Source organism: Rhynchophorus ferrugineus, unplaced genomic scaffold (assembly GCF_030347505.1).
Source record: "Rhynchophorus ferrugineus isolate W39M unplaced genomic scaffold, kcgeb_rfMv2 rfM3, whole genome shotgun sequence".
In the NCBI taxonomy this organism is placed as follows: Eukaryota; Metazoa; Arthropoda; class Insecta; order Coleoptera; family Curculionidae; genus Rhynchophorus; species Rhynchophorus ferrugineus.
Genome location: NW_027472582.1, coordinates 46,076,873 through 46,092,752, shown reverse-complemented (window position 1 = coordinate 46,092,752; position 15,880 = coordinate 46,076,873). Strand labels below are relative to the sequence as shown.

Sequence of the window (15,880 nt, the reverse complement as noted above, 5' to 3'; positions counted from 1 at the left end):
ATAACTTTAATAAATATCTATATCACCATGCCAAAACCCTTGTTCCAATAATAATGAATATAAAGATCAAACAAATTTAACTCAGCAGTGTTAGAGCATTGCATTTGCAAAATAATCTTTATTTCATAAATGTTAATTAAACTTTTTAGTATATATGACATCTTCGGTAATATAATGGAGTTTTTAATATTTAACTTTAAGAAAATATCATTATCCAGAAATTATTTTGAAATAAATAATATATATCTATATTGTTTATTCATTTAGTATTAATTTTATAATGAATAAATATTTTCAAGACAATACTATTCAATTCCATTCTAACAAATGGGTGTAGTTTCAGTTGAATCTCAAAACCTGAACGAATGAAGAACAATTATCCCAGTAGGATTGGAATCTATAACGTTCCCGGTAGTGAGTAATGTAAAATATTAAAATAACTTTATATGGTTTATACTATTAACATGATGTTATAGTATTTTATTTTATAATTTATTCAAAATATTATACAATTATTTAATTTAAAAAATATAATCTTTCAATTAATTAATTTATTTTAATTACCAGGTTGGTAAAAAGGCGTATTACTACATGCTCAATACAAATACTTGTTTGGAAAAAATACAGCTATAGTCAATTTCTTGACATTTGAGAACAGTAACAAATCAGGTCTTATACTTAGGTTCCTCATTTACTAATAAAAACAATATATAAACTCCCAAAACATGAAAATGTTTTTATAAACCCCTCATTCTAGCGGCAACTCCCAATCCTATCAAACAGGTTGCTCCGCGGAAATACAATCGGTTAGTCGTTCACGAACCGTCGAGCGTTGTATGTCTCCTGCTGTAGGCGTCGGTCTTTCAGTCTTTGGCGAGTGTTTCGTAAACTTTTCCCCGTAGAAAGTTTTTCCGATTTGATAAAATTGAAATAAACATTTTTCGTCGAAATTTGCCGGAGTGAAAGATGTGTTCGTTGGGCTGGCCCTGGCTTTTGTTGTCGGCGATTGTATTAACAGGTGAGTCTAATCGTTTACATTATGTTACCTGACAAGATTACCTGTGCTCTAACCTCAAATTTTCGAAGATATTTGCAAGTTATTTAGTAGTTATCTGTTTGTGTGGGTTAAAAATGTTCAAACCAATACATTGCCTGATATTTTACCTTTTTATATAAATTCTAGTATTAATTGTAGATAAGATAATGGTGATCCCGATAAAAAGCTATATTTGTTAAAATAAACATTCATTGTTGTATAAACATACTTAATATAATAAATTAATAGTAGGAATAAAGTACATTCAAAAAATAGTTTTAAAACAAACTGCAGGAAAATAGTGTTTAAAAAGTAAGGAAAATGCTTTTTTTCATTTTCTGTATATTAATTTATGTATTAATTTAATACATAAATATTTTAATAAAAAATATTAAAATATAAATACTTTTGTGATTATAATATACAGGATATTTTTTTTTGTATTTGAGCATTTAATTTGGAGAAGTTGTTGATTTGTGTTTTATGATTAAAACATAATCGAGTTGTAATTAATATATAATTAATTTCATTTTATTTTAAACTTTATTGATATTTGTCGAGATTACGATCTTACCAGTATGTTCTGTTCACAATAGAAGAGGTTCATTAAAAGTTTTGGGGATGTTCGAATAGGAAAACTTTGACACCGTGCGATCAGTCTTTTGTGCGTTAGATAATTGATGCTGATTGTTTCATAGCACGCACTGTCTGGAGTGATTCAAATACATTCTCAATCCTAAAGCGTAATTCTCAATTCATTTTCTCTTTTCATTAAGTTTGTTACTTGTAACATGTTGCTTTTTGTTGTACACCATATCATTATGATTTTGTTAATTAACAAATTATTTCTTCGTATTTCAGCCTGATCGGCGGTTTTTGTTAAATTTTGTATTCAAATTGAATTTCAAAATTACTTGAACATTTTTTTATGAAATGAAAAATTTTATGAAAGACAGTAACTTTCTGTTTTTCTGAAAATGGTTTTCTGCAAATTTTCTGGTGCTTTTTGTAACACATATCTTTAACTAAAATATAACACATACTTTAGTCCAAACTATATTATACCGTATACCTTAATATAACTTAGTTTGTGAATGAGTAAAAGAAACTAATTTCACTTAATTTAACAAATCGAATTCTGCACGACAAAGATCAGGTATATTTAATTAATGATTTATTGTTTGACGATTTTATTTGTTATTTGTGATTGATAACTTTCTATATGTGTTTAATCAGGTAATAGGGTGGCTCTGTAATTATTTTTGAGATGTTGATATATGTTAATTTTCACATTAACCACATGCCTTTTTAAATAATATAAATATATTAAATAATATAAATAATAATATAATAAATAATATATATGTATATTTTTAAATTTTTAACATATGTGTCAAATTATAATTTTGTCAGTTCAAACAGTTTATTATAATCCGAACAAAATAATTAACATTTTTATATAGTAGTTCTTCATAATTCATAAGAATGAGATAAACTTATATAGTATATTCTGTATTTGAATAAACTTATTATAGTAAGCAAATTCCTTAGTCTATATGAATTGTTAATAAATATTTTTTCATAAATTTTGAGTTTATCCTTTATGTTACCAATTTGATCTTTTGTGTATACTTTATGATTAATGTATCAGAATTTATCAGCTTCAGAAATTAAGATTACTGTAGTTTTTCTTATCATATTCACTTGGCATAAACTTTATAGAAATATCATCATCACTGCTATCGATATTTTTGAAATATTTAAAAAGCCATATTTTTAGCAAACCTTTAAAAAGTCACAAACCATTAAAATTAAATAGCAAAATTTTATTATTTATTTTATATTTTTGAAAAAATATAAAAAATGTTCGGTCAATCAATCTTCTGCCCTTTTAGATCTTTCGCATTGTAAGTAAACACCTGGAAACACTTGATTCCTCAATCCCAAATCTGTCTGAAAACTCTTTGAGCTGAAACCAAATCCGATATTTGTTATTTGATTGCTACTACAACAATCGTACAATATTGAGCAATATTTCCATAATTAGCGCTTGTATACACTGAATAACTATCATGGGTAATTGTAATTTAATACAGAATTATATAAAATGTCAAAACCATAGAATGTAACAGTTACTTGATACTTCTCATTTTCATCGGCCGATATCGATGATCAAAATACATGCAAGCACCTAATGATTATAGCATCACAGTTTAATGCAATTAATATGTTTCTAAAAAATTCAGATTCAACAGACTTCGGAAAAAATAGATTCCTCGGCCATTTTGGTTTTCTTATGGTCTGTATATTGGCATATATACAATTCTAAAATGTTATTCCAGGTAATTTTCAGAACAGTTATTTCGCCTCAATCCAATCTCTGTGAGGAAAGCGTACACTATGGCTCTGTATAAAATATTTTCGATTTTGATTTCACTCATGCTTTTAATCATATGACACGATTTTTTTTGAAAAATCTCCGTAGTTCATTACAACTTGTTGTGTTCGACTAGGTCCCTGATCCAGTAGCTTACAAATTTACGTAGAGACGTAAAACGAGGTTTATTGAGAAGGGTGTGGTTTGATAACATTTCTAAGAAGGGAAAGTAAAATTTAGAAACGTGAAAACTTTTTCTCATATAATGGTATATTCGTTTAGCACCGCGTCACCGCTAAACTTCCTCCTTTTCCAGGCTGAAACGACCTCATCCGTCGCTACAGTTATAACTTTTGTCCCCATACAACAGTATCCAGTTGTGTGTTAACTCAGGTTCGCGAATCAATAGAATCGCCGGGTCCTCGTGCCCAATATGGGCTGCCCGATCAGTGGGTGCCATATCCCCAAATTTAATGCAGTAGCAGTAGCGGTCTTGACCCCTGTGAGGCGGTTTCGGTTTAGTGTATTGGTAAGCCCAGAGGCAGTCCCACATAACCCGGTCCAACTCATCACTCCAGATCAAGTCTCCGCGACCAGGTGTGCGTCATGCATTCCACCGCCTGTTTTTAGGCCATAACAAAAAAAAGTGGTATATTAACTATTGTAGCTTAATTACACTGAAATATTGTAGCGACTATAGACAACAATAATGTTTAATAATGGTGTTAAATAATTATATTTTGTCTTTTAAGTATTAGATATTTACTCAATAAATTACGCAGTTGTTTTATTAAGTATTGAAATGTGTAGGCGGTATGAGGTAAAGGTGCAGCCCCTATGAGGAAAATAGGAATAAATAAACAATGATTGAAAATAAAGAACGCTTCAGGCCCCGGGGTCCGCTACCTAACGTAAGATAGTTGAGAAATGTTCTAATAACCATGCTAGAACAAAAAAAAAGTGGTTTTCACCGCCGGGAATAGAACCCGCGACCTTCTCGTGTGGGCTGAACGCTCTAACCACTACACCATAGAACCAGTGCCTGCAATATTTCTACGGCTTCCCCTATGATATGGTTAGTGTGTAGAAAGCAAAGAGAACGGCTTTTGCATAGAACGATCTCCGGTCTTCCGTCACATCAGTTCAGCAATAACATTATACACAAGTATCTGATCATTTTAGATAAAAAATTATGTGAAAATTTTGTATGTGCCTTTGAATTTTGAGGGTTTCCTTCCTTCCACCCATCAGATTCTGACTTGGATCCAATGGGAGCACCTCGGAAATTCACTCTTAATTCTTTGATATAAAAAAAAGAATTTCGAAAATCGGTCCATAATTGACGGAGAAATCGGCGAACATACATTAAAAAAAATATTATGTACACAGTCGAACATAGAACCTCCTCCTTTTTTGAAGTTGGTTAAAAATTCATTCGTTTTCTTAAACAAAATTAATAGTAGGAACAATGCAAGTGTTATACATTCAGTTTTCAGGTTTCTCTGCTACGAATGCCTGATGATATATCGATATTTATATTTATCGGTATTTTTTGCCCCGTTGTCAATTTTTTTAAAGAAAAATCGAGCTTTTATGCAGGATCCCCCTCCCGGATTTTCAAACAATTATTGACTGTTGCAAAGAAATATCGATATTCTCTCCAGCGTCGACATCTCTACTGTCTACTGTTGACTCAAAACGCAATCAATTGCAATTCAAAGCGATGTCTCACGGTGGTTGTACTCTGTTATATTTTAAGTTTAGTGTATGTACTGTATCAATTTTTATCTCAGTGATAAGATAAATAATTTCATTGAAGCAGCTGTCCAAACGTGAAAAAACGTACATGCCAATCTTCGTGGAAATCTGTTGGGTTTTTTAATGGGTGATATGTTGTTCTGGCGGTGGATATTTACCGTTACTAAGTAATTGATGTCAAATCATTATAGCAAGTTATACGGTTGAGCAGCATGTTTAAGTGATAAAACTTTTTTTAATCGCATTTGGGAAATACATACTAATGTATTTATTCCACATTCCCCCGGCTTATTTATTGATTGAAGTGTATCTGAATAATGGTAAAAAATTAATTTTATAAATTAATATTGTACTAAGCATATCTAATATAAGACGTAATTAATTTCATTTTAATTAATTTTTTTTCTGTTATTATTTGATGTATTAAACATACAATAATTACTGGGGATAGGACTAAAACGAAGAACAGAACATAATTCTGGTGTTGTTACTTATATGGTCAAAATAATTTGTATGAAGGTCGTTATTAATTACTTAAAGTTCTTCATGAATATATTTATAAATATTATGAATATATACTTATATGTGTTTGGTTGTATAATGATTTTTTTCAACCTTATTATGAAATCCTATCAGTATAATAATGGGTATGAAAAGTAATAAGTCCAAGTAATAACGCTAAAGAGTATCCAACAATAGCACAATCGCCAGTTGGGAACTGTGACAATAGTAATATTGAAATAAAATCCCCTTTATTTGCTAAGACAAAAAATTTTGTATCGATAGCAAACCAGAAATATATTTTACAAGGCCACCAAAATCTTAATTTTATATAGTTGATAGCTATTACTTGAAAATGTCTAAATTAGATACATGTGATGATCAATGTCTTTTAAGAGGATTTTTTTAAAACTATACAGCTCTGTGAAACACAAATTATAAATTACACATAAACAAATTATAATTTTTAAGTTTATTTTAATAAGAGCCATAAACTTATAAGCATGTGCAAATGCAATTCTTCGTCAAGTAATTTACAAAATCTGTGTTTAAACATGCTCTAACATATACAGTTCACTTATACGTTCTTAAACTTGACCGTTGCTTAGTTTCTTTTACTTTACTTTACCTCAGTAACAACATTTGGGTTCATATATCATTTCTGCGTAAGTACTGTTTGAAATGTTTGCCATAACGCGCATGTGGTAGTCTGTAAGAACTTGATAAAATTATATTGCTCAATCAGATACTTATCAGTTATCCTTAACGTGGAGAAGTATAGTCCATCGAACTATTAGATGTACAAGCAACCAGGTATTTGATATTAACTTTTTGTAATCTAATCATGAGGGGATTTGGTTAACACTTGTAACAACATTTTCTTGTCTCGTTGGAATTCGATTTTTCTGTGACCGCCACGGGTCTGCCAGTAATTTAAAACCATATTTGTAACGTTACAGCTTCAATTGCGATTTTTTAGCCCGAAATTACTTTATACCAAGGAATGATTCGAGTAGTTGCCACGGAACAATTGCCAATCCAACGTCAACCTGTTTTCTTAATAATCGGTTAAAAAATCTTGGTAAGAAAGTTGATTTCTACTAAGATAAGAGACTAGTTTTATGATCTCTTCGGAATCCTACCGACTGTGCCAATTATGAAATTTGTAGTGTTTAAAAACAAACACTTTTATTTTACTTAGGTAGAAGTTAGAACCTTAGGTGCCTTATTGGATCGATATCTCAAATAATGAACGAATAATAATGAATATAAAGGAAACCACTATGTCTAGTCATCTTAATCATTACATATATCAGTTTCATATACTGTCTTGTTTTTTGAACGACCAGGATATCAGTCGCCAGATTTAACATGTGGGTATATTCTCGATCGATCTTATGTATTGTAGAAATGTATAAACATGATCCCTATGGTGATTACCTGTTAAATATTGATATATCAATGTTATTAATTCAATGTATGGATGTGTTTAACGGTATATCGATTCCAAAATTCGAAAAGGTATAAAAGCAGATTTTTTCCGACTAAAAAATGAAAAGTTAAAAATTTTGCGGTTGAATATATTACCATGATTAAATTTACTCTTACACATTTTTAACAAATTATATTTTACGGTTTATTCACGGTCAATTTGCCATTTAGTTTTGGTAAGGTTGTCAATTCCGACTGTCTCTTCAATTTCAGAAAATCCTAGTTAATGTGTAACTAGTGATGCTTAGTGAACTGAAGCAATATCTATACCAGTCTATAATACCCCGAGAAGACAATTCCCTATTTTTAGAAATATAGTCTATTCAAAATAATAGTGAAATCACGTCATCATGATGTCGAATGTATCGCCTATCGCAATTTGTAAATTCGTTTTAAAATCAGACAATATTTTCATTCTCATTTTATTCTAGTTAAAAAGAGATACAATGCTGTCTGACACGTTTGAATATGTAACCGAATCAGTTCAAAATTCACCTGGTTGTCAAACCTCTGAAAATTTCTTCAAGAAATAATTGGTTATAATAACAGGTAATATACTAGTAAACGTTTTGGTGCTTTGCTTGTTTTAATAAACTTCAAATCGCTGCTTATTATTACTCTGAACGAAAATACCGAAGCCGTTAGTTAGTCAGAGTCAGAAATAGACTGCGAAACAGATCACACAACAAACAGATTTGTTGATTAAAACGAGAATATTATGGATTAACAATTACAATTTACAAGAATGTTACATTGTTTAGATTATAATTTTGTTATATATCAAACCCAAAATGAAACAGAACTAAAGTTGATGTGGCAACATTGCGACATTTTAGCGTCATAAATTTGGATGACGTGAGTTCCCTGTTTTATTGAACACATTATAGCTCTAAATTCTTTGATGCTTATTGCATCCTTTGTTTTATCAGAGAGTAAGATTTGCTGTAAATCTTACAGTACATAATATATATCGGTCAGATTGATTCGATAAACAATTGAAAATTATTATTGATCATAGTTTTTAATTCCAGATAAATATTATTTGACCGATGAACTTCATATCACCTACATCTATCTTACAAATTACAATAGGCACGTCGATTGTCGGTGAATTGAACCTCCTAGGGTATTTATGGGCAAGTGTTTTGCCAGGTCTGATAACGATATTATGACTTCAATTCGCTTCATTGTTGGATTTTTAGTACAGTGCCTATATTTCCGCATCCGGATTGCTTTTAACACAAATTTGTAAGAATTGATTATTTGTATCTGGTAGTGGTAACAGCTGTTATTGTATCTGCCACTTTAAGATTTTGTTAACTTATTTCTGGTACATTTTTTAATATTGGTCAAAAAGTGGTTAGAATAATTTCCTATTTTAGAAAATCCATCTAACTGAAAGTCATTCTTGAACGCAATTCTAATATACCAATTAGATTGTTATCAATATGTATTGATTATTATTTATGTAGTAATGTGACAGTTGAGGAATAGTTGTAGATAACTGAGGAGAGTTATATGACCATAGTTTTGTGGTCGAATTTTGGCTACTCATCCAGGATATTTATGTAAAATCAAATATAATGTTTCATATATGATTGATATATGATATATGATGATATTTTTTATTAAAATAATACTGTAGCCTTTACTCTAAGCTTCCACAGAGCCCATGCACATATCAGTTAAAATCGGGGAGGTCAGGGTGTGGGTAAAAAGCCACTGTGTATGTCATCGAGATGACATGAGTGATGGATATCAAGGAACAAAAAAGAAGGGCGGAAGGATCAATAAATGCGGAAGTGTATTTGATCCCTCTATCCACACACCCATTTCGATTATAATAATTTTATTTGGTGTTCTTTTTTTATACGCGTATATACGTTTGAAACGCGATATACGCCGCCGCCTTTCTCGCAGTCCGCTTTGAGGAAGCCCCGGAAAATCCGATCGCCGTATCCGATCTGGGAAGGGCACGAACGCGATCCGTTATTATCGGAGAATTTGAGAGGATTCCAGAAATTTTCGTCTGGTTTCAGAGAAATATATAAGTTGATGCGTAACACAGAATACGTTTTGTGTGAACATTTTTTATGCATTAAATTTTAAACTTATTTATCAAGAGGAATTGTGTTTGATTTTTAACCGACTTCAAAAAAAGGAGGGTTTTATGTTCCACTGTATATATTTTTTTAATGTATGTTCACCAATTTCTGCATCAATTGTGGGCCGATTTTCAAAATTTCTTTTTTATTCGAAAGACTGCACTTCCGAGGTAGTCCCATTGGAACCAAGTCAGGATCTGATGGTGGAATCCGGGGAAATCGAGGGAAACCCTCAAATTTAAAAAGTTGCGCACAATGTTTTCATATAGTTTATTTCTAAAATAATCAGATATTTGGGTTTAATGTTATTACTGAGCTGATGTGACAGAAGACACTACTCCTCAACGGTTAGGAGTTAAAGGATATTTCTTTAAATATTATGGGGACGTATAGACTAATTGCATATTTTGAAGTTATTTAGGTAAGCTGACGATGAGTACAGGGAACGGACCGCTATACTCTTTAGGTGTTTTTGGGGAGTTTTTAATAAGGGTTTGCTTACCAAAGCCGTTCAGTGCAAAAGACGTTCAGTTTTCTTTTTAAGAACTAACTATATCATATCAGAAGACATAGAAATATTCCAGGCCACCGCCTCTATGATGTAGTGGTTAGAGCACTCAGTTCATACGCGGAGGTCGCGGGTTTGATTCCTGGCGGGGCAACGACTTATTGTTCTAGTTTGGTTTGGTTAGAACATTTGTCAAATCACCTCTAATCGTTCTTTATTTCCTCCCATTGTAATCTTATATATAAAAATGAATCGCAAAATATGTTCCTAAGCGCATAACTCAACAACGCCTGGACCAATTTGGCCAAATCTTTTTTTAAAATGTTCGTTGAAGTTCAGGGATGGTTTTTACGGCGAGAAAAATTAGAATTATTGCTGGAAAAACCCTAAAAATAGCCCTTTTTGTTTGAATTTGTTTCGTGTATCAGTTGACAATTCATCTGTCATCTGTCAAAAGTCATCTGTAACAGACAACTTTTTTTTTTTAAATTTGATATGACTTGAACTCAAATCCTTTTAATCCGTACGAATTGTTTTATTTATTTAAAATTTTTTATTTGTTTAAAATTTAATTCAAATTTTAAATAAATAAAACAATTCGTACGGCTTAAAAGGATTTGAGTTCAAGTCATATCAAATTTAAAAAAAAAAGTTGTCTGTTACAGATGACTTTTGACAGATGACAGATGAATTGTCAAGTGATACACGAAACAAATTCGTATATCGTGTTTTGTGCAGAGTGTTTAGTTAGTTAGTGTTTGTTTAGTTCGTGATTAGTGAAAAAATAATTTATATTTGATATGCCTCCTATAAGACGAAGCAATTTAGGTAGAAGAACCAGAAATGCTATAAACCAAGCTAATTACCGATCTAATCGTACTGCACAAGAACGTGACGACGGAAATGAACGTGAAAGAATTCGGATATCACAAACGCGTGAAGCGCGAGCGCGACATTCAACTAATAATCGCGCAAGTTTGAATCCAGCTGCTTTCAGTTACGATGTGTCAATTGACTACAGTAACTACCAATGTGTTGTTATTGGTTCTATGAACTTGGTTTGCTCACACTGTAAGGCATTAAAATACAAAAACGATGCCAATGGATTGTGTTGCGCAAATGGTAAAGTGAAATTGATACAATTGGATCCACCACCAGAACCATTGTACTCATTGGTTTCAGGAATAGGAACAGATTCTATACACTTTTTGACACATATTCAACAATATAACAATTGCTTTCAAATGACTTCATTTGGGGCAACAAATGCAGTTCGGGAAAATTTTATGCCAACTTTCAAGGTATGTATTATAGCAGTTACTCATAATTATTTTAGCGAACAAAATTTTCTGTCACCAAAGTTAAGATGTGTTACTAATCTTCAATTTCTTAATCATTACGAAATATATCACTTAGTCATCATATTATATGGTGATTCAGTTTCAGTGACACTTTTATTATATTTTATATTTGATAGATATTAGTTAAAACTAAATATATACTTTTTAAGATCAAATATTATTTAAGTTTGATCATTGACAATCCATTAATTTATACCACACCATAATATTTTTTTTATTTACAGATACAAGGGCAAATATATCACAGAGCAGGTTCACTGTTACCAGTGTCAGATAGCGACAACAAATTCCTGCAAATTTATTTTATGGGCAATTCACCACAAGAAATTGATCTGCGTTGTGCACATAACAATTTAGTAAAAAGGTCTATTGTAGAACAATTACAAACTTTATTTCATCAACACAATCAATTGATTATATTGTTTAAAACTGCCCTGGATCTGATGCCATCCGATAATCACAAAATTGTAATCAGAGCTGATAAAACACCTGCAGGTCAACATACAAGACGTTTTAATGCACCAACTATTGATGAAGTTGCTATCGTTGTAGTTGGAGAAAACTTGGAATCCCGTGATATTGTTTTACATCGTCGGAATTTTCAATTACAACCTATAAAGGAAACACACCGCTCATATGATGCACTGCAATATCCCATTATATTTTGGCAAGGTGAAGATGGCTACGATTTATCAATAAAAATGATAAATCCCATTACAGGTAACTAAAATATTAGTTTAGCTATGGCGATAATATCTCAGTCACTATATTATGTATTTTAATTTTATATTTGAATGTTATTAAAACAAAATCTGTTTACAGGTTCTGAAACCAACAAAAAAGTCAGTTCAATGAACTATTATTCATACCGCCTAATGATTCGGGAAAATGCAGATAATCACATATTGAAATGTCGGCGATTATATCACAAATATGTTGATGACATGTATGTTAAAATTGAAACGGAGAGATTAACATTCATCAGGTTGAATCAAACCAAACTCCGATCTGAAGAGTATATTCACCTTCGAGATGCGATTAATACTGATGGAAATGCACAGAATGTCGGTCGGATGACTATTCTTCCAGCAACATACATCGGAAGCCCTCGGCATATGCACGAATATGCTCAAGATGCCATGTCGTATGTTCGTCATTATGGTACAGCAGATTTGTTCATCACATTTACATGCAATCCGCAATGGATAGAAATTAAGCAGGAGTTATTACCTGGGAAATCATCCATTTATCGTCATGATATTACAGCCAGAGTCTTTAGACAAAAGTTGAAATCTTTAATGAATTTCATCGTAAAACATAATGTATTTGGTGAGACACGCTGCTGGATGTATTCTGTGGAGTGGCAGAAACGAGGATTGCCACATGCACACATTTTGATTTGGTTGGTTGAAAAGATAAGGCCAAATGAAGTTGATGCAGTGATATCAGCTGAAATCCCTAATGTACAAGTAGATCCTGGATTGCATGAGGTAGTTATCAAAAACATGATACATGGTCCCTGTGGAACTCTTAATCAAAATTCACCGTGTATGATGGATGGTAAATGTTCAAAACGATATCCACGGACATTAATATCGGAAACAATTACTGGTAATGACGGTTATCCATTGTATCGTCGCAGATCGACAGCAGACAATGGAAAATCAACAATTGTCAAATTAAATCAACAAGATATTGAAATAGATAATCGTTGGATTGTTCCATATTCACCCATTTTATCAAAGACATTCAAAGCACACATCAACGTTGAATCTTGCCATTCAGTGAAATCGATTAAATACATTTGCAAATATGTAACCAAAGGGAGTGATATGGCTGTGATTGGAATTGGTGCAGAGAATTCTAATGATGAAGTTACCCAATACCAAATGGGCCGCTATGTCAGTAGTAATGAAGCAGTTTGGCGAATATTTTCTTTTCCTATTCATGAGAGACACCCTTCTGTTGTTCACTTAGCTGTGCATTTAGAAAATGGACAAAGAGTGTATTTTACAGCACAGAACGCAGTACAAAGAGCTGCTCAGCCACCATCTACTACATTAACCAGTTTTTTTGAGACATGCCAAAACGATGATTTCGCACAAACATTGCTATATTCTGAAATGCCAAAATATTATACCTGGAATCAATCCTCAAGGAGATTTATACGACGGAAACAAGGAAAACCAGTTCCAGGATATACAGATGTATATTCCACCGATGCGATTGGCCGGATGTATTCAGTACATCCAAGCAATGATGAATGTTTTTATTTACGACTGCTATTAGTCAATGTACGTGGCCCAACATCATTCCAACAGTTACGAACTGTTGATGGTGAATTGTGTGGATCCTACAGAGAAGCCTGTCAACGTTTGCAATTGCTTGAAAATGACGCTCATTGGGATCAAACTCTCAATGATGCTGTAATATCATCACACACTCATCAAATACGAACATTGTTTTCTATAATCATATCTACATGCTTCCCATCAAACCCAATTGATTTGTGGATGAAGTACAAAGATTATATGTGTGATGATATTTTGTATCAAATACGGAATAGAATGGGAAATCCAAATATACAAATCAGTGAAGAAATTTACAATGAAGTATTGATTTCAATTGAGGACATGTGCTTGATAATGTCAAACAAACTATTAATTCAATTAGGCCTGACCGCGCCCAATCGTCCAATGCATGACGCTTTTAACCAAGAGTTGCATCGAGAAAGACTGTATGATCTCAACGCTTTGAAAGAATAAATTCAAACAAATCTTCCACTGTTAAATGAACAACAGAAGTATGTATTTGAAACTCTTATGAAAGTAACAAATGATGAAACTGGAGGGATTTATTTCTTAGATGCACCTGGTGGTACAGGAAAAACTTTTTTTATTTCATTAATATTAGCAACAATTCGCTCACAAAATAAAATTGCACTTGCACTCGCTTCGTCGGGAATCGCAGCAACTTTGCTTGAAGGTGGTCGAACAGCCCATTCAGCACTAAAATTGCCATTAAATATGCAAAGCAATGAAACTCCAACCTGCAACGTTTCGAAGAACTCTGCAATGGCAAAGGTTTTGCAGCAATGTAAATTGATTGTTTGGGATGAATGCACGATGGCACATAAAAAATCTTTGGAGGCTTTAGACAGAACCTTAAAAGATCTACGTAGCAATAATAACCGATTTGGTGGTGCAATGATTTTATTAGCAGGAGATTTTCGTCAAACATTGCCAGTGATTCCACGATCAACGCCAGCTGATGAACTCAATGCATGTCTAAAGTCCTCCAATTTGTGGAAACATGTTAAAGTACTTCATTTAAGCAAGAATATGCGTGTCGAGTTGCAAAATGACCAATCTGGAAACATATTCTCTAAACAACTCATTGACATTGGTAATGGCAAATTTCCTATAGACATGTTGACGGCTTGCTTTTGCTATGACTATAAACAAGTCCCAGGGGTAATCATTAAGTGTTTGTGGTATTAATCTAGAAAACCCATGTTTCTCACATGGTCAATTGTATGTTGCCTGTTCCCGTGTTGGAAAACCATCAGATTTGTTTATCTATGCGCCAGGTAATCAAACAAAAAACATCGTATACCACAAAGCAATATAATGATAATAATAATAATAATTATGATTCACATGATTAACAATAAAGCGATTACTTACTTTTCAATCCTTATATATGTTTTATTTAATTATTTTTTATTCACAACGCCCTATCACCAGGGTGATGGTTCTGTTCAGGAGAATTTTTTAAAATACGTAGGCACAAAAACTGCCACATTACAAATCTTTTTGACAGGACGAAGTCTGTCGAGTCAGCTAGTCTTATATATAAAAATGAATCGCAAAATATGTTCCTAAGCGCATAACTCAACAACGCCTGGACCAATTTGGCCAAATCTTTTTTTAAAATGTTCGTTGAAGTTCAGGGATGGTTTTTACGGCGAGAAAAATTAGAATTATTGCTGGAAAAACCCTAAAAATAGCCCTTTTTGTTTGAATTTGTTTCGTGTATCAGTTGACAATTCATCTGTCATCTGTCAAAAGTCATCTGTAACAGACAACTTTTTTTTTTTAATTTGATATGACTTGAACTCAAATCCTTTTAATCCGTACGAATTGTTTTATTTATTTAAAATTTTTTATTTGTTTAAAATTTAATTCAAATTTTAAATAAATAAAACAATTTGTACGGCTTAAAAGGATTTGAGTTCAAGTCATATCAAATTTAAAAAAAAAAGTTGTCTGTTACAGATGACTTTTGACAGATGACAGATGAATTGTCAAGTGATACACGAAACAAATTCGTATATCGTGTTTTGTGCAGAGTGTTTAGTTAGTTAGTGTTTGTTTAGTTCGTGATTAGTGAAAAAATAATTTATATTTGATTCGCGTGAAGCGCGAGCGCGACATTCAACTAATAATCGCGCAAGTTTGAATCCAGCTGCTTTCAGTTACGATGTGTCAATTGACTACAGTAACTACCAATGTGTTGTTATTGGTTCTATGAACTTGGTTTGCTCACACTGTAAGGCATTAAAATACAAAAACGAAGCCAATGGATTGTGTTGCGCAAATGGTAAAGTGAAATTGATACAATTGGATCCACCACCAGAACCATTGTACTCATTGGTTTCAGGAATAGGAACAGATTCTATACACTTTTTGACACATATTCAACAATATAACAATTGCTTTCAAATGACTTCATTTGGGGCAA

General features: G+C 32.3%; 2 protein-coding genes across 4 annotated transcripts in view; both read left to right on the top strand.

Moving 5' to 3' along the window:
• The first annotated feature begins 809 nt into the window (after positions 1-809).
• Fas2 (neural cell adhesion molecule fasciclin 2) overlaps positions 810-15,880 on the top strand; it is a 528,885-nt gene continuing 513,814 nt past the window's right edge. For all 3 annotated transcript variants that reach the window (XM_076401113.1, XM_076401112.1, XM_076401111.1), the window contains exon 1: positions 810-1,018. In XM_076401113.1, coding sequence (XP_076257228.1) covers positions 967-1,018 — 52 coding nt within the window. In that variant the 5' untranslated portion in view covers positions 810-966. The remainder of the gene's footprint in view (positions 1,019-15,880) is intronic.
• Positions 11,352-13,927, top strand: LOC143194390 (uncharacterized). Its single transcript, XM_076401114.1, has 2 exons — positions 11,352-11,857; positions 11,960-13,927. Exons 1-2 carry the CDS (start codon positions 11,443-11,445, stop codon positions 13,900-13,902), a joined length of 2,358 nt encoding a protein of 785 aa, XP_076257229.1. The 5' UTR covers positions 11,352-11,442; the 3' UTR covers positions 13,903-13,927.

What these genes read in the sequence shown, in the direction of transcription:
- LOC143194390 (XM_076401114.1), top strand. Translation starts at nt 11,443, where the DNA reads ATGGGCAATTCACCACAAGAAATTGATCTGCGTTGTGCACATAACAAT. An exon ending in AATGATAAATCCCATTACAG is followed by an intron (nt 11,858 to 11,959) that starts GTAACTAAAATA and finishes ATCTGTTTACAG; the next exon opens with GTTCTGAAACCAACAAAAAA.